Here is a 25,035-nt window from a genome sequence, read left to right on the forward strand (position 1 = left end):
TGTGGTTTAGTTGCATGGTTGATTGGTAATGGTACCTTCCAGCTCCATCATCAGACCCTGAGTACTGTCTTGTGTCAAAGATCTTGTTGAGACGAATCAAACGAGCCCAAACACGAAGTTGTTTAGTTACATGATAGACTGGTACCCGTGGCCACCTTCCAGCTACATCATCAGACCCTGTGTATCTTCAGTGTCAAAGATCTTGTTGAGACGAATCAAACGAGCCTAATCATGTTACTACATGGTTGATTGGTATCCGTGACCACCTTAATCATCATCAGATCCTCAGTACCAGTTCGTTTTTAAACCCTCGTTGATACAAACTTTACATCCTATAGGTACCAAATGCAATGACGAAACATGTAAATAAGCGAGTAGGTACCTATAATTTCTTTCGAGTAATATACCTTCATAAGTACGAGTATGGGGCAATTCATAAATTAAGTCGTTTCAAATGGGAGGAGTGGGGGGGGGGGGGAGTCTGGACATCGGATGATGGTAACATGACGTAGGAGGAAACAGATTCATCCGAAGCTTGATTTTTGGATGATTTGAGGGGTGGGGGGGGGGGGGTCAAAAATCGTCAAAAATAGATGACGTAATTTATGAACAGCCCCTATGTACATTTGCACTGCATTTAGTATTTTCGTACTTACCAAATAACAGTTTTAGAACTTTAAAAGTTAAGTACAGTTAGTGTTGTTATGGTTGATTTCAATATGCTTCGCGAAGGATCAAGAATGTTTAATCCATCATTGTAGTGCGAGTGTGGTAGAAGGGATCGGCATACTGAGCTCGCACGGCCTGCCGCAGCGCGTAAAATACCTAAACTCGCTCAACGCCGAAATGTAATAGCGCTCTTAATAATCATATGTTTGAGTCTATAGAGTGATTTTTCAACCAACAAAAAAAAATCGTATTTTAGGTAGGATAGGCATGAACATGATATAAACTTACATATTAACTACCTACGTATTTACAATCAATAGTTCATAGCCTGCTGGATTTCGAATTGTTCACTCAACATTAATCAACATTACTGAATCAGGCCTACTATTTAATTATTGCTCAAATAATAGCTGTGAGACGAAATGAAGGTCATGCAGAAGTTATTAAAAGACGACAAAGACACCTTTTTAGTTCATACGGTAATTATTTAACAAATGGCCGAGCAATAGCGACGGTCTCGCCTCCATTTCGGCTTGAGGCAAAAATGCTTTCGTATATGTATGTTCACTCTCAACCGATTTTCGTGAAATTTTGTTAGCAGGTTCGATGTCGATTGTGTTTTTGGTCATTTTTCCAAAATGGCGGAGTCGCAGCTGGGTCGTGAGATCTTACAGCACACAGAGCCACTATAGTGCTTATCCTCGTAAGGCCCCCCACCATACAAAATGCCATTTAAATTTGAAATCACTAGTGAACTAAATATGGTTGAATTTCTTTTGTTTTGTAATAGAGCCAATAATTGAAAATTGTTTAAATTACATTGAACTATTTAGTACAATAATATGTTACTCTTCGAAGGCCGCAAAAATATGTGACACGCTCTTATGGCTCTACAAATAAGATCGTGTCACATCGTTGTGTAACATATTAAGGCAGTGACTGCACTATGCACTACGGGTAGGATCGTGGGCCTTAAATACGAGGATACTATTTGTCACGTGTCACAGGCTACAGATGTATTACCTAATGCATAGTGTTTTCCATCATATTTTCTCGGAAACGTTCGTATTTTTCATGCTACTTCTGTCAACGTCAGTACTTTTTGTAGCGAGACTGACTGAAATAGCAAGACACGTACGTTTCCGTATACGATGGAAAATAATTGAAGGGATGTTTACAAAAACAACATAACTGCTTAGAGCGGTTGACACTTTTTTAAGAACATTGTTAATCGTTTCAGGTGTCAACCAGTGTAGTCAGTTATGTTGTTTTTGTAAACAGCCCTTCAATTATGCCCTATTTGTAAATAGGTAATTATGGGGTCATAGTCCATGGGGGTGCACGTATACTATGTATAATGTTTAATATGTATTTTACAGACAGCCCTAATGAACGAAAGGAATCCTATTGTGGACCGCATCATGGACGGCGACTCTGTGGACACAGTCATCATGGCTAACAAGGAAGGTATATCCAAATACCGAATACTTAAGGTGGTGGTACTGGTGCTCGACGCGGTCCCAGTACATGTCATCTTGAAACTTAAGTCATTGTCAATAGAGGTGACAGCAGGGTGCCGTGTCATCTATTGGACATTAGCATATGAAGCACTAGTCCCACCACCTTAATATATCTTACATTAATTTTGTATAAGCAGAAGCGTCTGCAAACGATACTACAATGCTTGCACACGTCTCTGCTTAATACAAAATAAATTTTGTATTATTTACAAGTAACAATGGGGGGGTAACACATCGTTACCATCACACTGTCTTGGGGTCGTCCCAAGACCCCAAGACAGTGTGATTTTCCACTTTTACTTTATTTCTAAGCTTTGATCCATCTTCATCTTGTTCATCCAGAAATCAATTTATTTTGTAGTTGGTATCAACATTTGTGACATTTTAAACCAAAAAGTACCACATTGTCGGCTGTCGATAAGGTTGGTTTTAAATCGGAGCTATATAATAGCGCCTTATTGACAACCGACAATTAACGACCCTTTTGGTTAAATATGGCACATTTAAACTCAGTATATTACAGGATCTCCAATCCTGACGAACATCAACCTGTCGGTCTCCACGCGGTACGCCACGCGCATGCTGCGTCTAGGCACTATGATCCACCACTTGATCATGGAGCTGGTTCGTATATCTTTCATATTTGGAAAGTCCACCACCTCAACATTAGGAGCACATGAGACAGTCGAGGTCACCACACATAAACATTCCGGAACAAATTTAGTATGGGCAGTGGGGAGACACTCCTGACTTCGGGCAAACTCGGCTCCGTTCGGCTCAGCATTGCCCCAAGCAGCAATTTATAGGGTTGGCACCACTTGACGTCCCTTTGCGTGTACGACCACAGATAATGACTTGAATTTTGACAACCCTAATAAATAGCCGAAAAGGATAGTGCCATAAGTTAGAAAGGGATATAAAGATATCATGATTCGACCCTGAATCGCTGTCTAACTTCGGATTTGTAGGAAGTGTCCTTTCTGTACGGTAGTACTATTACTTATTCGGTGCTATGGGAGCGAAACCACTTATTTCGGTTGCACCCACATTTGCTACTTTCACTAGTTATAGTTTTAGGTGATTACCTACCTGGGCTGTTATGGTGCTGCTCAAATCGTATGATTACAGACAGACAACAGGTCAGGTGAAACTAAATAAAAGCTTGTAATAAGTATCACTTTTTAACAGCACGCAATTGACAGCGACAAAGGGCCTACCGCGAACCCCAAAGTTGGCAAATTGAGGGCATATTTCTCTTTTACTTCAATTAATTCGTAATTAGAGTGACAGAGATTTGCCCGCAATTTGCGAACTTCGATGTTCGCGGTAGGCTCTCTGTGTCATTATAACGTAGTCGCGTAGTAAGTAAGCGTCGGAAGCTCCGGCCCGGCCACGGCCCGCTCTAACGTGAGTCATCTTTAAATCTGTTCTGGACATAGGACCCGTTCGACGAACCACTAGTGTTCCGTCTAAAGAGCACCAAGGAAGAGGTGATGGTGGCCCCGCACCGCGAGTTCAGCATCATCGTCGTTCAGAGGGAGAAGGCTAAGAAACCCGCACAGAGGGCGAAATAAGTGATCTGAGGGGGCAGTCAGCTGGAGAATTGCGTCGTATGGGAGCAAAGTCAGCAATATCCATCTGTGGATAGATTTAGGCCCCAAGACGATGCGATAACTCGCATGCGAGTTTCATTACATTGCGGTTTTTGATCAGTCGGTCGAATTGGACGTATAACCAACAGTCCGCAATGTAACTAAAATCGCATGCGAGTTCGCGCGCCGTCTAAATCAGCCCCGCTGTGCACTTTTTGAGGTGGGGAAAAAATGATAAACTCGAGACAGCGTAAGGCGTAAGGCGTAAGGTGTAACCCTCTCTTTCTCTATGCCTGAGCCTGCTGTTTCGTTTAGGCGGCGCAGGGCGCTTGCGTGACGTCACGTGTGACGGACAATGTCATTGTGTTTTTCTTTATTTGATTTAAATGCCTAGTGAGTTTCCCTCAAACTGGTATTAATAGAACTCACAGTGATGTGCTTAGGGGTTTCAAGTAATGCGACAAGATAACGCTAGATGGCGTTAACCTCAATTATACATAGTGCTGCAGACATTTTGCACTAGATGGCGCTGTTATTAATATTTTGAGCTACAATGTCGTTGAGTTTTCACTTCTGCCGGCACTCCCGGAGTGCAACCCGTTGTTTTTTTTTTTGCCGCCTTTTCCTACTGATGGAAATGGCTTGCCAAGTATAGATAGAATACTTTTTAATGCATACCTCAGTAGAAGATACAGGTTTAGGAAAACAATTGGATGGACTTGGCTTCTCTATTCTCTATCAGCATTTCCCCAACCCCGTTCCTAATACTGATGTGATGTGATGTGAAGTGAAGTTTCCAAAATTGAGAAATTTCCACATGAAAAAACTTCGATAAGTTCTGTTATTTATGTATGAGGATGGAAAATTTTCGATTTCTATAATGAGTGGTGAATGTTATAAAAACATTAACGCACCAGGGTGTTGTCGGTTACGAATGCTCTTTTTAATAAGGATGGATTGCCATTATCCATCAAGCAATACTCTGGTGTCTGGTGGAATGCGATGTATCTTTTCCATTATTACCATATTAGTAATTATTGTAATGAGAATAAGGTTAGGTAATTTAAGTAATTAATTAAAGAGTTTGTCATTAATCAGTTCGTTTAATTTGTTAACTTGCTTTTTGGTAACATACAAAATTAATACGTACGATCTATTTACTTAACTTGCTTTCCAATCTTAACAAAAACTGTTTTATATTCTCTATATCTAGCGACATTTGGTCCATTTTAACATTAAGCTCATTTATGGACGTTTGTGTATTTTCATGTTCTACTAGTTGATCTTTGACGTCGCCCACATCGTCATCCAGATTTTTCAAATGCTTATTTATTTCGTCAAATCTTTGTTTCATTTTAACCGGCCTATCTTCAATGGCGAAGACTTCTTTCTTCTTTTCGCTCTTCATAAGAACTTCATGCATTTCATCCATTTTCTGTCTAAATTGTTTGAAATCCATCTCTACTTCCTTTAGCTTCTCTTGAGCTTGGGCTCTGTCTAAAATGGCGTCTCTTAGTTTTGATGGTAGTAATTTGTAGTGCCTCCATCTAGGTTTTCCTGGACACAGACAAATTGTCCCCATAACTCTTCTTCTATTCTTGATATGGTTATTCAGCCTTTTTGGCAATATCGTTTGAAAGAACCTATTGTAGGCTAATACATCTAACGTGCCTAGAAACTCTACTTGTTTGGCAAGTCTGCTTATGTTCCCTAATATTTCTAAGTCATTAATATCATTGACCGCAACACCAACCATCAGATTCATGAGGACTATTGCCGCTAGAATTAGGAATAAAACAAACATGAATCTGACTACGGATATTGATGTCGAGAGTGTTTTGGCGTGATCATCGTCGAAGAGGGCTTCATATTCAAATTCTGAGGTCATCATGACCAAGGTTTTGACCAGCGCTGACCAGGGGTCGTCGAAGGGTTCCGTAGAGCGGAACTGGATCATGAAGCTTAATGAGAAACCGATGACTAGGAATACAAAGGTGAGGAGAATCTGTAATTTAAAATATCACATTAGACAGTTGAAACGGAAAAATAAAAAAGAAATCTTCTATCAAATTCTCTCAGGATCAGGATTGACATTGTGTTTACAAAGAAATAAAACTATTTATTATACAATTTGGGGTGTCAACATTTTCACATATTATAGGACAGTCAGTTTTGAGTGAGCAATGGATAGCTCATAATCTCATAAAATAAAGGCTACTAACTGATGGAATACAAAACTTATCATATAAATATAACTACACGTCATTATCTAACCAATCAACAAACCTTCACAATATTAGACGCGACTTTCCCAAACATGAGCACATAGTACCCCCAGTTAGGGAACCTAGACAGCAGGAACATCATCTCTAACCATGACAGCAGCAGCGCCACCGTGGCTACGTGGCGTGGCCAGTCACTTTCCATCCAGGAGGTAATGGTGATGGCTGGAGGTAGAAGAGTTGCTAGGCCTATGGAGCCAAATTTCACCCAAGTTTCTAGTTGGAGGAAGTAGCGACTGCTTTTCACATTCATGTATAGAAGCTCCTGTAATGAGAATTTTGTAGTCATCAAATGTATAAATGTCTATGTATCTTATTACCTCTCTGCTTTGGTGAGGAAAATACTAAAGAAACACGTGGGAAAAAAAAATAACTTTCATGGGACAACATCTTCCTACTATTTGAACAACGAATTCAATGCTCCCGAATCCTGAAGCTCTCCGAATTTGAGTTATATTAGATATTAATACAAGGGATACCGTGTTTTAGTAGTGTAACCACTTACAGTGCCCAACTTAGTCCAAAAGGCAAAACATTGAATTAATTGATACCCACCTTTCTTTTTAAGAATCTTTCTTACCTGTATTAATACCACAAAAACTGCAGAGTATACGACGTATCCCCATATATGCGGGCTAAGCCATTCAGGTGCCACTTTATCCGTGTCTTTATACCAGAACACAGACACCACAAACGTAGACAACGAGAAGACGAAAAATGCATAGAACGCTATAATAGTGTAGAAAAATGGCAGCAAAACTTTCCATTTCAAAAAGAGGAAACTCTCAACTAATGGGTGCACGAGTAATCTTCTCTGTCCGTATCTGTTTCCAGTCTTCAGCAGCGCTTCAATCACCTTCATCTGTTCCATTTCGCAGACATTAGGAATGAGAACAGCGAAATCAACTGTAACAATACAGTCATTCTCCTGTAAGTTCTGTGTGTTCGAAGTGATGTAAGTATCTAAAACTTCTTCCAAATATTCAGTTGGCTTAGATAGATTGTTCAAAAGCATGTCGATCGCTGTTCTCCTGAATTTCTTTGGGCCGTCAGTGTAACCGGCCAGATTACCGCCATCTTTCAGCAACAAAGCTATAACTTCGCGGCTGCTGTGGTGCGCTGCTGTATGTAAAGGGAACCAGCCCATACTGTTAACTTCATGTATTGTCGTCTTATCCATAGCCAGTATAACTTTAGCGACTTCTGAGTAGTTTTTGGCAGCAGCAATATGGAGAGGAGTGGAAGATTTGTGAGGGCTACAAGTAGTTCTCAGCCTGATATCAGCGTTCTTCTCAAGAAGAAACTTGACGCACTCATAATGGTTGCCGGACACCGCGAAATGTATCGGCCCCATGCCTCTCTTGTCTGCTGCTGTTAGGACGTTCAACATTTGATAGCTCTGATCATATTCTAGAAGGCATTTGAGTATTTCTAAATGCCCGTGGTCTGCAGCGACGTGGAGAACATTAATGTCTCCTGGTAGAGTTTTGTCGATAGCAGCGCCATCTTTGAGCAACGCTCGTACGCAGGCTACGTGCCCGTTGGTGATGGCTTTAAACAAAGGAGTCTCCCCTTCGTCGTTCTGGCAGTCGATGAACTTGCTCTGTTTGGCGAGGCTGAGGATCTCGCTGAGGACTTCGATGTTGCCGATTGCTGCTGCTGAATGGATAGGAGTCTCGCCGTCATTGGCCTGAAATAAATAGTACCACCAAAGTTAGTCCACCACCAGACTGTACTTGTTTCAAGGGGTAGGTATTTGACCAACATGAACATTCATACATTCTTGAAAAATGTACAGTTCTTGAAATAGGTGACAGCATTTCGACGAAATTCTTTAAGGAAAAAAAAAACATTTTGTAAATAGATAGTAGGTTAAACAAAGTAGAAGTTCTTACCCTCAGTGTGACATCGGCTCCAGCCTCCAATGCCACACAGACTCCTGGCACCCATTCCGCTTCGATAGCTGCTTGAAGCACTGTATGTCCTTCCTCGTCCTTCACGTCGACTACAGCAGACAGAGGGTCTGCGTGCTTATAGTCGTAGTTGGCTAATACCTGTTAAAATAATAGTGATATTATAAATCAACGGCCTTTTAAGATACCGCGATAAAAAACGTATCTGATCTTCGTAAAGTAGGAAGATGTTAAACAGAGGTACATTATGTAAGTCTTCCTTACGGTTCGGCCACTAGCCACCCGCGGCCGCGGCGAGCGGTGGCCATAGATGAGATGACAACGAAAAGTCGTGTCGCTCCCATCTACTGCCGCCGCTTGCCACTCCTGCCACCACACGAAGTCGTAGCCAGACCGTTAATATTAAGAAAGAGGGAGTCATCTGTTCTGTATTTAAAGTATGAGGCTGGCGAATCTAATATAAAAACCGCTATAAAAAAACTCCATTATCATATCAGCGTCGAAGGTCTACTACAAAGCTTACGTCTTCCCCAATATTGTGGACCATAGATTTATTATATACCTTCTGCTTGTTGTACTCCGGCTTCTGAAACTTTTACTTACCCCTTATTTAATCAGACTGGGACTGTTTCATAAATAAAGCTAAAAAACAATAACTCACCTGTAAAGCTATTTCTTTCTTAGCGCACAAGTGCAGGGGAGCGAGCCCAGAACTGTTGAGACAGGACACCTGCGCCCCAGCCTCCAGCAGCAGTTCTATAGCTTCCTTGCAGCACTCTTAACATGTCTGTCTCACTCTGTGCTATAATAAAGACTCACCTGCAAAGCTATTTCTTGTTCTTTCTTTACGCATAAATGCAGTGGAGTGAGCCCAGAACTGTTGAGACAGGACACTTGTGCCCCAGCCTCAAGAAGTAACTCAATGGCTTCCTTGCTATCCAACATGACTGCTGTATGAAGAGGGGTGTCTACGTTGGCTACCCCCTTCTCTCTGCGCATCGTGTGGAACTGCCCTTTGGCTTTGAGGAGCATTTTTAGGACGTCGACGAAGCTGGAATATGAGATATGGAAAAATTTAAAAAAAGTTGGTATAACAAATCTTGTATGCCAGTTTTTCCTCTGATTGTGCAAAAGTACAGAAAACCTATTTTAAAATATTTTTTTAGGAATTTTGTCTTTTAGAAAGGCTTTAGATTGCGGTCGATTTCGTAAAAATGAGCATACATGACATTAAAGCTCTCCAATGGGCTTCTACGTGTTGGATCTATATCCCCACGCAAGCCTATCAAAAGACCAGGATTTATAGGCCCGTGAAGTCCATAATGGAGATACAAAGCATATATGTATGTCAATTCTTAAGTCGTGCAGTCGATCAGACCCAAGTTTTTATTTGGCGTTTTTTTATCAACGATTGTCTTCTTGCCTAGCACCCTGGTTCAAGCGGCGTGCAGCCCTCATTACTTCTTTTATATTAGGGTCGACGCGCACGAGCTGAAAATGAAGTGTCCAGGTTTGAAGAAGTACTCACTGGTCCTCCTTAATCTCTTTATCAAAATACAATGCCGAGCCGGCAACGTCGAGTGGCGTGCGGCCCATGACGTCACGAATGTTGGGATCAGCGCCGGCGGCGAGCAGCAGGCGTGTGCAGTGACGCCGCCCGCACGAGCTGGCAACGTGGAGGGGCGTCCAGCCTGGTTGGAAGAGGGGGAGCTGTGGATGCGTTTAAATTCGAGTTAACAGGTATTGTGGCATTTGTGGCATACAACAACATGTGCCACGCTTTGTCTTGGGGTCATTCATGGTCCTTATTGACCAGTTAGCGGAACTTGTACCTATAGGCAAATAAATAGTTGTTACTATAATAACTCAGAACTAGCCTCACAAATGTGTCTCTGAAATGAAACCTGATGGCATCGGCTCTTAGTGGAAGGAGTTTGCAGGCCAGAGATCGGACCAGCAAGCTGAACGGACCTATTTATGCGGCAAGGTCCGATTGTTTCTTTTTGTCAGATGTGGAGGTAAGCGACATTGGATACTGCCGGCCCGGTATCCGGCAGCATGCTTCGACTCGGCTGCGCTGGAGATTTTCCTTCTAATCGCCTACGGACTAAACTTCTCCACCATGTATGGTGTTTTGTTGCCAGAAACTCGGCGCTATCAGTATACGCGTTGTTTCTGAGTGTGTAGTTGTGTGATCCGGGAAGTTGAGTAAGTATAATGTGTGATTTCGCAGCTGACGGTTGGAAGCCGGCAGGCATGCATAAGCTATACGTACTAGTGCTCGACATGCTAATACCCAATAGATGACACTTTGCTGTCACCTCTATTGACAATGACTTAAATTTCAAGATGACATGACATTTCTCTCAAACAGTTTCTGTAATCAAAGTCAACACGCACTAGAGTTACACCAAGAAAAGTCTGCAGCGATTTTGACAGTCCACACAGTGCAAATGTCATTTTAAACGTCAAACTTCTATGAAATTATGACGTATAAATAACACTTGCACTGCGTGGGCTATCAAAATCGCTGCAGACTTTTCTTGGTCTAACTCTAAGCATAACGCACCGATCCTATGATATCCTTGCATTCATGGTCAATATTGTCCTTCCAGTTCTTGGGCACCAGGATGTGCATCTCCTCCAGATCGCAGCGCACGTTCACCAACTGTCTTGTGACTTGGCAGAGTTTCTTCACGTCTTCTTCCGTTCCTGAGGACATGTCGCTTTCCACGCGAACTTGCATGTCTGCAAAAAACATGGAAGTAAAATAAGATGAGGGTTGCACATTCATTCAAAAACGAATACTATACTTACTAGCAAAGTAATGTTAAAGGGGGGGAGGCCAGACGGGAACAATTTTTATGGTTCCGTACCCAAAGGGTAAAACGGGACCCTATTACTAAGACTCCGCTGTCCGTCCGTCCGTCCGTCCGTCCGTCTGTCCGTCCGTCCGTCCGTCTGTCACCAGGCTGTATCTCACGAACCGTGATAGCTAGACAGTTGAAATTTTCACAGATGATGTATTTCTATTGCCGCTATAACAACAAATACTAAAAACAGAATAAAATTAAGATTTAAGTGGGGCTCCCATACAACAAACGTGATTTTTGACCGAAGTTAAGCAACGTCGGGCGCGGTCAGTACTTGGATGGGTGACCGTTTTTTTTTGCCGTTTTTGCATTATGGTACGGAACCCTTCGTGCGCGAGTCCGACTCGCACTTGCCCGGTTTTTATTCTCCAATATGATTAAATTAGCTGATCAAATCAGGCCGTGCGGACGCAAACGCCAATTTCGCTGGCCGATTTCGAGCTATGATGATGATCATCATCATCATCATGGTGGCCTTTTGGTGATCCAATCTTGGATGTAGGCCTCCTCCCTTGGATGTCGTAACATGATAGACAAAATAATATTTCAGCTATAGAGCTGAGCTAAGGCTAATAGTATCCACACCATCTGGTATGTGTATGTACCTACTCCTAATTTTATCAAAAATGGCGCTCTTTACTAACGAAGAATTGACTATGAAAATAAACAACCAGTCACAAATAAAGCCAATGTAATAAAAGTAATCCCAAACTCTTATATACAATCAATAAAAATGTCGTTAGCGCAATGTAGAAATCGCCGCTCCCGGTACAGCGCCATCTCGCGTGATATTTGGTAAACATCTTTGTATGAAAGCTATTCTATGGAAGTACGGACGCGAACAGTATGTTACGACTAAATTAAATTAGGGATGTACCTACTAGTTGGGAAATAGCCGACTCTCCGGCCTCATTTATAGTCGGCAAATAGTCGGCAAAAATGCCAGATTAGTCGGCTTTTTATTAATTAGTAAAAGAAAAATAAAGTAAAGGAATAAAATAACCAACACTTACCATATACTTTTAGCTTTATACCAATTTCACTCAAAAACCTATTTAAAAGGGTGCATAGAAAACTTTATTAAGAACGAAACTGACTTTTCAATGCAAAATCTCAAGTTATTGGGAAATCGCAAAATAAGATTTGAGGTTGAGTCATTTTCGCATTTAGCGTAAGTATAGTTATCTCCTAAATTAATTAAGTACCTAAGTAATAAATTGCTCTTATATTTTATCGAAAAATAAAGAATCAACGATTAAGCTAGATATCCATTGATACAATTTTTGTTCATATTTATGAAACAGTAGTTTAAAAGTGCTATTTTCAGAAACCAGTCACTATAAGGCCATGCACTTATTGACCGAAACTGCTTTAAATTCGTTTGACTTAATACGAATTTTAAATAAAGCCCTAAGTAGGGGCTGTCCATAAATTACGTCATCGATTTTTGACGATTTTTGACCCCCCCCCCCCCCTATAATCATCCAAAAATCATGTTTCAAATGACCCCATTTCCTCCTACTTCATGCTACCGTCATCCGATGTCCAGACCCCCCCCCCCCACCCCTAATTTGAAATGACGTAATTTATGAATAGCCCCTTAATACGAATTAAATCACTTTCGTTTTACGTTGGTAGTTCAGTTTTGACTTCAGTTTCGTGTTAAGGGGCCTCTCGGGTCCTCAGATATTGATTTTCATCAAGATCGGGCCGAAAATAAAGAAAATCAAGATGGCGACGGTTCCGTTCAATTTCGACTGCAGATTCGTGTTAAGGGGCCTCTCGGATCCTCAGATATCGATTTTCATCAAGATCGGGTCGAAAATAAAGAAAATCAAGATGGCGACGGTTCCGTTCAATTTCGACTTCAGTTTCGTGTTAAGGGGCCTCTCGGATCCTCAGATATCGATTTTCATTAAGATCGGGTCGAAAATAAAGAAAATCAAGATGGCGACCGTTCCGTTCAATTTCGACTTCAGTTTCGTGTTAAGGGGCCTCTCGGATCTTCAGATATCGATTTTCATCAAGATCGGGTCGAAAATAAAGAAAATCAAGATGGCGACGGTTCCGTTCAATTTCGACTGGAGTTTCGTGTTAAGGGGCCTCACGGATCCTCAGATATCGATTTTCATCAAGATCGGGTCGAAAATAAAGAAAATCAAGATGGCGACCGCTCCGTTCAATTTCGACTGCAGACTCGTGTTAAGGGACTCTTTGAGTCCTCCTCAGTAATAGTTCTTCTAAATAGTATCATATAGGATAGCCAAAAAAACCAAAAGTATACAGCTAGCAGCCGTGATAACTTCATACTCGTAGCTCCCCGGCTGCAGCCCGGCGGGTTGTTCAACGACACCTTCTCGTAACTCATGAGGCCCTGGTACTTGCTCCTTGCTGAATTCAATTTTAAACAGTTTTTTTCTCGATTTTAGCCACCGTAGCCTATGGAGACTAACAAGTAACGCTAAGCGGTTTTCGTAGTCTATGGATGTTCCTATATTATGGGTGTCACATGCGCGTTTCTGACTTATAAAGCAATTGTTCCTGCAATCCAACGTAAAATAAATAATTAATTTGAACTATGGTTTTGTTTCGTCCTCTTGACCGCGGCGAGCTGTGATTGGTCAATTTCATTATAGCTGATTATAGTTGACTAAACTGTATCCAAATGAATATTATAGTTGAGTTGGGAGCCCATACATTAAAATTACCCAAATGCAGTTTGGTATACGAAATCTTAATTCAAGAATTACAGTCGACGAGTAGAAAAAAAACATTATACTTTTTTTTTTCAATATCTCTTCTATTATTATTCTTCTCTTTTATTACTAGACAGAGTAAAGCATAAGTGTCATAGATTTCAAAAATAGCCATCAGTAAATTTTCGAATTTCGAATGTTCTACATCGCGCTATCGAAATTTTTCCTGTCGCGTATATATACCTCCGAGTCACTTATATAGGGTGGTTGGTCGGGGAGGTGGGCCTTGGACTCCGGCCGCGAGCCGCTGGTATTTTAAAAATCCTCGCTCTTATACAGCGTTGTTTACACTTACAGGTCGGGCAAAGCCCGACATTCAGCGCGCTCCGCGCGCTGCTACATACTGGACGCCTGCGGCGCCCTTTACACTTACATGCATTCAGCGCGCTCCGCGCGCTGCTACATTCTGGGCGCCTGCGGCGCCCTTCACACTTACAGGTCGGGCGGAGCCCGACATTCAGCGTGTTCCGCGCGCTGCTACATACTGGACGCCTGCGGCGCCCTTTACACTTGCATGCCGGGCGAAGCCCGACATTCAGCGCGCTCCGCGCGTTGCTACATTCTGGGCGCCTGCGGCGCCCTTCACACTTACAAGTCGGACGAAGCCCGACATTCGGCGCGCTTCGCGCGCTGCTACATGCTGGACGGCTGCGGCGCCCTTTACACTTACATGCATTCAGCGCGCTCCGCGCGCTGCTACATTCTGGGCGCCTGCGGCGCCCTTCACACTTACAGGTCGGACGAAGCCCGACATTCAGCGCGCTCCGCGCGCTACTACATACTGGGCGCCTGCGGCGCCCTTCACACTTACAGGTCGGGCGAAGCCCGACATTCAGCGCGTTCCGCGCGCTGCTACATACTGGACGCCTGCGGCGCCCTTTACACTTGCATGCCGGGCGAAGCCCGACATTCAGCGCGCTCCGCGCGTTGCTACATTCTGGGCGCCTGCGGCGCCCTTCACACTTACAGGTCGGGCGAAGCCCGACATTCAGCGCGTTCCGCGCGCTGCTACATACTGGACGCCTGCGGCGCCCTTTACACTTGCATGCCGGGCGAAGCCCGACATTCAGCGCGCTCCGCGCGTTGCTACATTCTGGGCGCCTGCGGCGCCCTTCACACTTACAAGTCGGACGAAGCCCGACATTCAGCGCGCTCCGCGCGCTACTACATACTGGGCGCCTGCAGCGCCCTTCACACTTACAAGTCGGCCGAAGCCCGACATTCAGCGCGCTCCGCGCGCTGCTACATACTGGACGCCTGCGGCGCCCTTTACACTTACAAGTCGGACGAAGCCCGACATTCAGCGCGCTCCGCGCGCTACTACATACTGGGCGCCTGCGGCGCCCTTCACACTTACAGGTCGGGCGAAGCCCGACATTCGGCGCGCTCCGCGCGCTGCTACATGCTGGGCGCCTGCGGCGCCCTTCACACTTACAGGTCGGGCGAAGCCCGACATTCGGGGCGCCGCGCGCTGCTACATGCTGGGCGCCTGCTGCGCCCTTTACACTTACAGGGCGGGCGAAGCCCGACATTCGGCGCGCTTCGCGCGCTGCTACATGCTGGGCGCCCTTCACACTTACAGGGCGGGCGAAGCCCGACATTCAGTGCGCTTCGCGCGCTGCTACATGCTGGGCGCCTGCGGCGCCCTTCGCACTTACAGGTCGGGCGAAGCCCGACATTCAGCGCGCTCCGCGGGCTCGTACATACTGGGCGCCTGCGGCGCCCTTCACGCTTACAGGTTGGCCCAAGCCCGACATTCAGCGCGGCATACGGTGACAGTCCCGTATATACGGGACGTATGACAACCCTATTAATATGTCATAAATCGTAAACCCCAATTTTATTATGTTACTTGCTGCTACGGGTTCCTTCATGGGCGAGTCCGACTCGCACTTGGCTGCTTTTATTTCTGCTATGAATATGCAATAAAGAGAAATTGAACCTTTTTGATATAAATCATATCACTGACAGGAAAAAAGAAACTGTTGCATTCTCAATAATTCTGTCAGAAAATTGTCAACTTCTTGGATTTTGGCTTGGTTACTTTTATAGTGTTTATAAACTTCTTTGTGTTTTCAAGAAGCGGAAAGCAAGCGCTATGGAAATTGCTCAAAATTATATGGTAAGTAAAGAAAAATGTCTATTTGCTATGGTATCCTAATTTTTTCAAAGTTAGGGCTCATTTAGACGGTGCGAGAACTCGCATGCGAGTTTCATTATTAGCGTTGATCGATCAGGCTCCAATTTCACCACGGTGACAGGTGCGACAATTGTAAAACATCACTGTTGCTGACGTCACAGGCATCCATGGGCTACGGTTACCGCTTACCATCGGGCGGGCCGTATTCCTGTTTGCCACCATCATTGTTTTATTTAAAAAAACTTTATTATATCGGAAAAAAACAGATATTTCTCTTGCTAAGTTTATGACAATTGTCACAAGAAACACTACAATTGTCACGAAATTCCGACATATAACTCATTACCTGTCAAGAATTACCTACAATTCTTCTAAATCTTGACAATTGTCAGAAACTTCGCAAAAGAAATATCTGTTTTTTTCCGATATAAGTAATAAAGTTTTTTTAAATAATACAATGATGGTGGCAAACAGGAATACGGCCCGCCCGATGGTAAGTGGTAACCGTAGCCCATGGATGCCTGTGACGTCAGCAACAGTGATTTTACAATTGTCGCACCTGTCACCGTGGTGAAATTGGGGCCAGATTGCTCGAAACAATGAAATTCTTCAGAAAAATCCCGCACCATGTTTTTTTCAAGGAAATTCAATCATGCATAAGAAACGTAGGCTTGGACTACCTACAGAATGAGTAACAGCTTACGGTCAGTGTGGGGAAAAGCGTGTGTCAGGTAAGACAGTGTACAAGCTCTTTCGTCGCTGCACTACAGAAGATCGGTAGAGCAGAAGCAGCAACGCTCTTCCTTTCTGACTGCGTCTGAGTTAAGTATTTACGTATTCAAATACGAGAGTTCTTGCCCTATGACTACTGAAATATAAATATAAATCTATGACGGTCTGTCCAATCAAAAGTTTTATGTGGGTAAGACTACTTACTAGTACTAAAGTACAGATGGTTCACTCGCCTAAGATCTAACAAAGTACCTATAAAGTACCAACGTAAGTTTGTGGGGTAAAACACCGCGTAGCAAACGCCTCGGTGGACTAAAGTAAACGTATTCTTGCAGGGTTCCAATGCGACTGAGACCATGATCAGGATCAATGAAAACGCAAACGTGGTTGGAACCATCATTGTGAATTGTGAAGGTAATTTAATAAAATCATTAATATTTAAACCCACGTAAAAGTGCGTCGGGTACGTTAGACTTTAGTAGTACCTATATAGTAAAATCAAAATAAAAGAGGAAAACCTTTGAGCTATAGAGGGAGAATTTCACGGTTTAAATCACGTATTTTTAAGTCACTACGCTACTCATGCACTGTTTAGTACTCGAAAATGTCGCGCGAGTGACTAAAATACGTGAGTAACCGCGTAATATTAGCTATATTAGTTATATTAGTATCACTGACTCGCGACTACTAAACTTGATTTTTTGGTATATAGAAGGCAAATGAGTAGACGAATCGCCTGATAGTAAGCGATTACCGTCGCCTATGGACACCCGCAACACTGTTACGTTACGGTTGTAAGGTTGTAAGTACGTTACTGGCGTTTAAGATGGGAGTACGCTCTTTTCTTGAAGGTTTGAATGTCGTATCAGTCCGGAAATACCGCGGACGACGAGTCGTCAACTTCGCTGTTTTAATTTTTATTTATTTAATCAGGGTTCCCAGAGACAACAACACTGGACAGCTTAACGGCGGCCACCTACTCCACGCACATGAGGAGTCTATCCAACTACGCGCAGAACGCGATTAAGGAAGTGGTGAGTCTAAGTCTATTATAACTCTGTACAGTGTGTCTTTTCACAAATAAACCAATTGACAATTTGATCAGAAAAAAAATGGCGTCTCATCTAGCGTCCACACGTACACAATTTCATAGGATAGGTTGACAATTAAATTAGTTTGGACGAAAAATGGTCCCGTCTGGACTGGCTTTTAGCCATATTTTGCGAGGCTACGGTCACGGGCAGGATCTTGTTTGCAACCATAATGTTATTAAAAGTCAGTCCTGTCACAACCGATAGTTGTTCATCATCATCATCATCATGTATTCCAGGACGTGTTGGATGACCTGGTGGTGCTGAGGATGGTCTCCAAGAAGACTGAGGCGGTGGTGGTGCCCGATAACGAGTTCCACATCATCGTCGTCATGAGGAAATCTTAACATCTTGGGGATTAGGAGCCAAGAAGCCATTTCGAAATAGACCTTGAAGTTACAAAATTTAAAATTGATATTAGAGAGAGAGCTAGCGAATACATCTTTGCCATTTTTATTTGAATAAAATAACTCTAGCTAACTAGTTGGTATAGAAAGTAGCTTAGGGTTATTTTCATCTCTCCATTTAGCAAAATAAAACTAAGTTTATGAAATTCTCATTATTTAAACATTTTTGATCTTGGACCCATATGAACGCCGCTAATTGTTCGACATGGAATGTAATGCATGAATTGCATGATACATTAGGATTATACCTACCTATAGTGCTACGTCAATTCAGAACATCAACCCCTTTAAAACCTAACTCAGAGACAAATAAGGTTTTGGCAAAAATTTCATTTTTGGTACAAGCTTTTATCGCTGACTGTACTTTTCTTACGACAGACAACTAATACTCATCGAGACAATTCTAAAAACCCCTAACACAATTAGGTTGCGTTGTTTCATCCCAGAGTTCCTATGGCCACCTCCTGTCTCCATCATCAGATCAGGTCGACAGTACCATAGTATTGTATTGTCATCAGAACTACATACAGCTGCCAATTTTCATGACACTACGATCATTGGAAGATGGTTAAATTAGTTACCTTAGATTCCATTACATCGACCTAATAAAAGTTTGTTAAGGCCACCTCCTGTCTCCATGGTACCATAATATTGCATTGTCATCCAATTTATACATGCATGCAAAATTTCAGCTCAATCGGAAACCGGGAAGTGGATCAAATTTAACTTGCAAGATTTGATTACATAGTTACATACAGGTCGACCTAATAAAAGCTTGTTAAAAACCACATACTTAGTCATGTAAGGGTCCTCTGGATTTTATTTGAACCCCGCTGCTTTCGGTTTTGCAGATATTTTTAGGCCGACCTTCTATAAGGTCGAGCTATTTCATGTAACTAACGACACTCTTCTGAAAAAATTCAAGCTGTGCACTTTTGTGGGACCATTTGATCCTCAATTCCTGCGCAATCCAGCTCAATTCTATAAAAACTTACCTTCAGGGAAGTCCAGCATGATAGCGACCTGCCTGGAGTTCCCAGCATAGGCAGCTAAGTGCAGCGGTGTGCGGCCCAGTTTGTCCAAGCGGTGTTTCTCGGCGCCATGACGCAAAAGTAGCGCCATTGCGTCACCGCCAGATAAAGCTGCCATGTGGCACGCTGACACGTTCCCGAGACGACATGTCGCGTTGGGATTGGCGCCATTTTGGAGCAGCCTAGAAATAAGCAAAAACTTATGAAGCATGATAGTGACACTTGCAATTGAGAAACCTGCATTACTGTTATTGAAACAATCGGAATATATGGCCATTCCACCTCTTCAAAATTTGTTTTGCTTCGCAATTTATTCTGGATTTCTGGATAAAACTCGCTTTCCCTGTCTAAGAAGTTAGAGTCTGTGCGCTGTATAAAACTCCAGTAGCGACAATTTTTAGGGTTGTAGTATATCCATTGACACTGTACGGAACTGCCTGCAGATTTACCCAATGTCAATTTTCGAGCTAGCAGATCCACCTTAGGGGAGAATAGACTTTCATTGTTTGTAGACCTTATAAACTGGCAGCAAGAAAAGCAACCGCAACGATCTAGAAATAATTCTAATGGAACCCACCTTTCTACCTCTTCAATATCATGAGTTTCAATAGCCTCCAGCAGCTCGGTGTTAAGTCTGCGCAGGCGGCGGTCGCTGCGGCGCCATTTCTTCTGGAACGAGGTGGCTGTCTCCGTCTGAGGGGTTGGGGTTGGGGTGCTGGCTTGGGACTCTGGAGCTGGTGGTGGTGGGATGACTACAGAGAGAACAGGACGTCTGAAAGATAAAGAGTTTATTTTTCAAGTAGGAAAATTACAATGCGCTTGTATACGTTAAAATAAAGTTACGCCGGCTCTAACTCTACACCTCTAACCCGAGAATATTTAAACCCCTCCTAAATTGTAGGAGGGTATCCCAAACCGGTAAGAAAGAAAAATGTACAGAAGTGTTGTAGTACTTGTAGTACAAAGTAATCGCCGAATGTTGACGAGACTAGAATTCTAAAAGAACACTCCAAACGTTCGTCCAGATCTGATGAAAACGTCACGATTGCATCATATTTGTAAAAGGCCTATTGCGAGCATGCGAGCTATTCACTAAAGACATTCGGCACATTCGCCAAGTCTGGACGGAGCTTTACAGTACAAAGATAAAATTCTACACTACTTATTTTTAAATTCTGGTACTTTTTTAGGGTTCCATAGTCAACCTGGAACCGTAAGGCCGCTTGTAGACGTCCGTTATTTTCGCCGGACAATTGTCCGGGTTCGGCGACGATGTCTTGTTTTCTTGGGTGTAGCTGTCGGTAGCAATAACGGACGTCTACAAGCGGCCTTAATAGTTTCGCCATGTCTGTCTGTAAGTCCGTGGCTTTGTGTCACATGTAAAGCGTGATTATCTATACCCACATGCATAACGGTATACAAGTCAATTATATAAATACTTGTTTTAAACTACTTACTCTGGAACCACCGCGGTTCTCTTTCTAACTCCAGCGTCCTGACCGAGACCAGGGCTAGCCTGGCTATTACTGTCTTGCCTTGGGCTCTGTGTGTTACCCTGGCTACCCTGGGTTGTCCGGTTACCCTGCCCCGGACTAGGGGTGTTCCGGCCCTGGCTAGCCTGGGTGTTGCCCTGGCTGCTAGGGTTTTGGCCACTGGCATTCCCCTGGCCTGGACGCCTCGACAGTAGGGGACGAAGCTGGGTCGCATCCTTGTCGGGGACGCCGCGTTCGACGTCTGAAATTAAACGTTATGATTTTCATAGATTAAAAAAAATGCAATACTTACTGAATAAGGTTGGCCGGTCAAAGTATTTTATAGATGGCGCCAACATAGGTTTTACCCGTCATCCCGTCAATCATACGAATAGTGTCAAATTCTTGTTTTTTTTAATAGTTTATTAACTGTCAAAGGTACGAAGAAGCAGAAAAATCTAATTCCTGTGTCTATTTATCTGTCTTTGACTAGGTATGTTCTGTTTGTATATAGGTAAGCTTGTTTTGCTTTGCCTGTTTTGCAATGCTGGACAATCCCATCTTATGACGAACTATACATAATTGCATACCATTTGATACCATCTACCTATGACCTATGCATAAACTATACATACTGGTTTAACACGGGTTTCAAAGTAAGGAGTTATCTTAAAATGACTATTAACCCGTCGAACGCCCCGCGCCCATCATACAACAAATTGATGCAAAGCAATTTGACCCATATCGATCTGTAGGTAGTAAGGTAGTAACACACGCCTGATACTGAGTCGCTACGACCCAATTTGAGTTAGTATCACACGTGTGATACTAGCGGGCGCTCCACGGGTTAAGGAGTACCTATTATAAGTGAATTAGGTTATTTGCATAGGTATGCTTATAGTTAGGTATATTAGCGTTTGCCAGCGAGTTTTTCTGCATAAAATTATCATTTTTAAAACTACTTCCAAAGAAAAATCCGACCTCTTCTCACCCCTTTACTACTAAACTAAAGTTTGGCAAGCGATTTCCGTCAATCGAAAAAGGCGGCAATTTATACATGTATAAACGGTTGGCGCGATTGGCGCGAAGGGTTGTGCTCCCATAGGAAATTCGAATTTCGCGCCTTTTTCTACTGACAAAATGGGTTTACCAGGGTATATCTCCATACCAAATTTTATCTAAATCGGCTCATCGGTTAAAGAGTAAATAAATAACAAACAGACATACTGAGTTCCTTTCGCAATGATAAATAATACTAGGTAGGTATGGATTTTATTATATTTTTTGAATTAAAAACTTTCAGATGTTTTAGAACATAAAGTACTTAATCAATAATAGGTATTTTATTTGAACAAAAACAAAGTTGACTCATCGCATAATTACCTGTCGAAAATAATGAAGAAAACACTCCTTTGGTGCACATTTATTGACAAACACACACCGGCTAATTTAATTAATTAAGGAAATACAAACAAAACTCTCAAATACACGAAACTACATCACTTCAACAATAAAATAATTCACTCAATAAAACTTTAGTTATTGTAATAACAATTTACCTAAATATTTCAAATTTACACAAATTTATCAAATTGCACTTAAAACTATTTTGCCGGTCACTGCCGCTCTATAACACTTCTAAAAACAACCTTGACACGTAAATAATAAAGTTCATTTCAGTATAAACTATTTTTGAGGTTAAGTTCCTCATTTACTCCAGTATTTTAACGTCCGAACCGCAGTAAAGTTGATAAGAAACTAAAACACAAACACATGCAAAGTATTTTTAACAAACTTAAAATTACCAGTGGCCAAATTTTAAACTAACACAATCTCATGGATCATTGGCTTGGTTTGTGAACTGTCGGCGCCTTTCTCAGACGCAATGATAAGTTGGTATTATTAAGTATACAGTACAGTCATTCTTCAAGCTATCGTTGGACAGTCATCTCTGCCAAGGTTAAGTTTGCTATGGAAAATTAAACAATAGTTAAAAGATTATAATATAACACAGTATTAAGATACACATCACTACAGCTTATAAAACAAAGTCCCCCGCCGCGTCTGTCTGTTTGTATGTTCGCGATAAACTCAAAAACTACGTAACGGATTTTCATGCGGTTTTCACCCATCAATAGAGTGATTTTTGAGGAAGGTTTAGGTGTATAATTTGTTAACCCATGCGAAGCCGGTGCGGGTCGCTAGTTCACATATTATATGTATGACAAATCTTATCTTAATCTAAGGTACATTGGGGTCATCAAAAGGGGCGGTTGTTCTGTAATGACTTGCTTAACGGAACAGATTAAAATACATAAACCATTACATAAACACACGTTTCAAGCGTCATCGCCTCTTTACTCGTAAAGTACAAAAAAGTGCATAAGAAAATACAAAAACATTATGTTATAGGAATCACCATCCCCCATCTAAAATAACCCGCTAAAATGACCCCAAAGTGACCACATTTTCGCAGTAGTTAAATATCTAAGTGTGCCCTATAAAGTGTTAAAATACTGGTATAGAATGTTTATTGTGTAACGTGTAAATTGCCATGCTATCGGATGCCACCGACCATTTCGGACCTTAGACTTTAGAGCATTTAATACCTTGAGTCGCCTTTAAGAGCTTAGCCGAAAACCTTGCACAACTGTGCAAACTTTTGTATGGACTGACATTTATCTGACATGGCTATTTGTATATTACGTACAGTCGACGTCAAAGATATGTTTACATTATTCGCCTTATTACAAAGGAGTAAGGTGAAAAGTGTAAACATATCTTTGACGTCGACTGTACAAATCATGTAGAAATAGCATAACATTTGACGTGCCTCTCCCCCGCAAAAATCGACAGACTGTTTTGTAATGTGTCGGAAGCCGGTGTTGCTCGAAGGTTTTGTACAGAAAATGACAGCCACGGCGTCTCCAGTTACTAAAATGCTCTAAGTTACGGACACTTGTTACTTCGCGACATTCGCGATGACTTTATCAATTTTATCATACAGGGACCGAATACCGGTATATTTTTCATACGAATTAACCGGTATTCAATTTCTGTATCACGGTTGTTTATATTGCACTTAATTTAGCTAATCAGATCAATCCTTATGGTTGGTGGAGTGCCGTTACACATTCACATTATGCCGTGTTCATATTGGAGCCTAATTCGTAATATTTGCTGACCTACTTTTAAATATTATCTTCTTATCTTTAGACTAGACAGGTAGTTTTAAAAGTTATTCTTGTAGTAACGAAACGACCAAGGCACATATTTTGACTAGGGTGTGGAGTTTCTGAAGTTAGGGCTTGTAGAGTTAGGGCGTGTAGAGTTAGAAGCTTGGCTCTACATCTAAGTATAGTCGGACAAAAAAGTTCCAAGGGTTCCGTACATTAGGTAGGTACTCAATTTTTAACAATGTATTTTATTATGTGGAACATGAATGAAATGTCTCATAAAAAACCCGTAGGGGTTGGACCAAAAACTAAGTAATTAAGTCCGACTCACGCTTGACTGCACATTTCTAATAAGTTTTCCTGTCATCTATAGGTAAAGAACTACTTTGTGTGCCTATTTTTTTTTTCAAAATTTTAGACCCAGTAGTTTCGGAGATAAGGGGGGGAATGGTCGGACGGACAGACAGACAGACGCACGAGTGATCCTATAAAGGATGACTCACATTAGACCGGGCCGTGTCCGGGCCCGAGCTTCCGGCGCATCGTTTTCTATGGAAAGCATCACGTGATCGCCTGTCATGTCATAGAAAAGTAAGCCCCGGAAGCTCCGGCCCGGACACGGCCCGGTCTAACGTGAGTCATCCTTAAGGGTTCCGTTTTTTCCATTCGTGGTACGGAACCCTAAAAATAGCTTTATTCAACTTAACTTACCTCTTATAGGCGCCATTTTATTTCCACATAATTGCACCGTTCACAATATTTATATTCCTATATTCAATCCGTCCATCAGAATCGAGAACTCCAACTGCTAAGTGATTGGTTTCTTATCGTCATTTGACAATTTCGGTCAGACTTATGAATATTTAGACACGGTTCTTAAATTAGGTACAGTCGCACTCATATACACGGTGCCTAAAAAATAACTGGATTCCCGTGCCATGGAGGTTTTGGGATTATATTTTACTTGGGACCAACCCCGAAATCGCGAAAAAAAATTTGGCTGTTTCATACATTTTGACTGGTCCATTTTCTATGGGAGAATAATTTTTTTTTCGTGATTTCGGGGTTGGTCCCATAGTAAAAGTTGCTCAATATAATCCCAAAACCTACGGTAGCTACGGTAGCCGCTTACCATCATGCAGGCCTTGTGCTAGTTTACCAAGATCTTGTTGCATGGCTATTGGCTAGTGCAGTCACAAATTCCTTTGAACGGAAAACTTATTCGTTAATCTAGGGCTTATTTTATATTTTCTCAGTTTCAGTTCTAGAGCTCCATAGCTCTATGACAAGACGATGTTATCAGTAGATAAGCGTATCCTTAAAGATAGCCGCGGATTGTTTATTTATCACTGGTACTGTGACTAACACTACTATGCATACT

The 25,035-nt window shown here is 42.2% G+C and overlaps 3 protein-coding genes across 4 annotated transcripts; 2 read left to right on the forward strand and 1 right to left on the reverse strand.

Annotated features, from left to right (window-relative positions):
* Positions 1 to 1,008: 1,008 nt before the first annotated feature.
* LOC134800466 (dynein light chain roadblock-type 1-like) lies at positions 1,009 to 4,720 on the forward strand. The gene is made up of 4 exons (XM_063772929.1): positions 1,009 to 1,148; positions 2,049 to 2,136; positions 2,713 to 2,813; positions 3,629 to 4,720. The coding sequence occupies exons 1-4, from the start codon at positions 1,092 to 1,094 to the stop codon at positions 3,761 to 3,763; spliced, it is 381 nt and encodes a 126-aa protein (XP_063628999.1). The 5' UTR covers positions 1,009 to 1,091; the 3' UTR covers positions 3,764 to 4,720.
* A 144-nt stretch (positions 4,721 to 4,864) lies between these two features.
* Positions 4,865 to 24,396, reverse strand: LOC134800465 (transient receptor potential cation channel subfamily A member 1-like). Of its 2 annotated transcripts, none has more exons than XM_063772928.1 (11): positions 24,366 to 24,396; positions 20,464 to 20,740; positions 19,584 to 19,778; positions 18,971 to 19,188; positions 10,546 to 10,724; positions 9,505 to 9,686; positions 8,796 to 9,027; positions 7,959 to 8,117; positions 6,644 to 7,753; positions 6,068 to 6,328; positions 4,865 to 5,786 (listed from the first exon to the last, which is right to left on the reverse strand). In XM_063772928.1, exons 1-11 carry the CDS (start codon positions 24,379 to 24,381, stop codon positions 4,935 to 4,937), a joined length of 3,681 nt encoding a protein of 1,226 aa, XP_063628998.1. In that variant the 5' UTR covers positions 24,382 to 24,396; the 3' UTR covers positions 4,865 to 4,934. The 2 variants fall into 2 exon arrangements, with proteins under 2 accessions (XP_063628998.1, XP_063628997.1); XM_063772927.1 differs by lacking the exon at positions 24,366 to 24,396 and adding an exon at positions 21,862 to 22,268.
* Positions 15,665 to 17,995, forward strand: LOC134800467 (dynein light chain roadblock-type 2-like). The gene is made up of 4 exons (XM_063772930.1): positions 15,665 to 15,727; positions 16,813 to 16,891; positions 17,411 to 17,511; positions 17,808 to 17,995. Exons 1-4 carry the CDS (start codon positions 15,704 to 15,706, stop codon positions 17,913 to 17,915), a joined length of 312 nt encoding a protein of 103 aa, XP_063629000.1. The 5' UTR covers positions 15,665 to 15,703; the 3' UTR covers positions 17,916 to 17,995.
* Positions 24,397 to 25,035: the final 639 nt, after the last annotated feature.

This window comes from Cydia splendana, chromosome 20, assembly GCF_910591565.1.
Source record: "Cydia splendana chromosome 20, ilCydSple1.2, whole genome shotgun sequence".
In the NCBI taxonomy this organism is placed as follows: Eukaryota; Metazoa; Arthropoda; class Insecta; order Lepidoptera; family Tortricidae; genus Cydia; species Cydia splendana.

Excerpts from the sequence above, each read along its gene's own strand:
- LOC134800467 (XM_063772930.1), top strand. The coding sequence starts at position 15,704 with ATGGAAATTGCTCAAAATTATATG. Across the intron at positions 15,728-16,812 it reads AAATTGCTCAAAATTATATG|GGTTCCAATGCGACTGAGAC; the intron begins GTAAGTAAAGAA and ends GTATTCTTGCAG. Across the intron at positions 16,892-17,410 it reads CATCATTGTGAATTGTGAAG|GGTTCCCAGAGACAACAACA; the intron begins GTAATTTAATAA and ends TTATTTAATCAG.
- LOC134800466 (XM_063772929.1), top strand. The coding sequence starts at position 1,092 with ATGAAGGTCATGCAGAAGTTATTAAAAGACGACAAAGACACCTTTTTA. Across the intron at positions 1,149-2,048 it reads ACACCTTTTTAGTTCATACG|ACAGCCCTAATGAACGAAAG; the intron begins GTAATTATTTAA and ends TGTATTTTACAG. Across the intron at positions 2,137-2,712 it reads CATCATGGCTAACAAGGAAG|GATCTCCAATCCTGACGAAC; the intron begins GTATATCCAAAT and ends AGTATATTACAG.
- LOC134800465 (XM_063772927.1), bottom strand. The coding sequence starts at position 21,901 with ATGTGCACCAAAGGAGTGTTTTCTTCATTATTTTCGACAG. Across the intron at positions 10,725-18,970 it reads CATGCTGGACTTCCCTGAAG|ACATGCAAGTTCGCGTGGAA; the intron begins GTAAGTTTTTAT and ends TGTTTTTTGCAG. Across the intron at positions 9,028-9,504 it reads AAAGAGATTAAGGAGGACCA|CTTCGTCGACGTCCTAAAAA; the intron begins GTGAGTACTTCT and ends CTCATATTCCAG.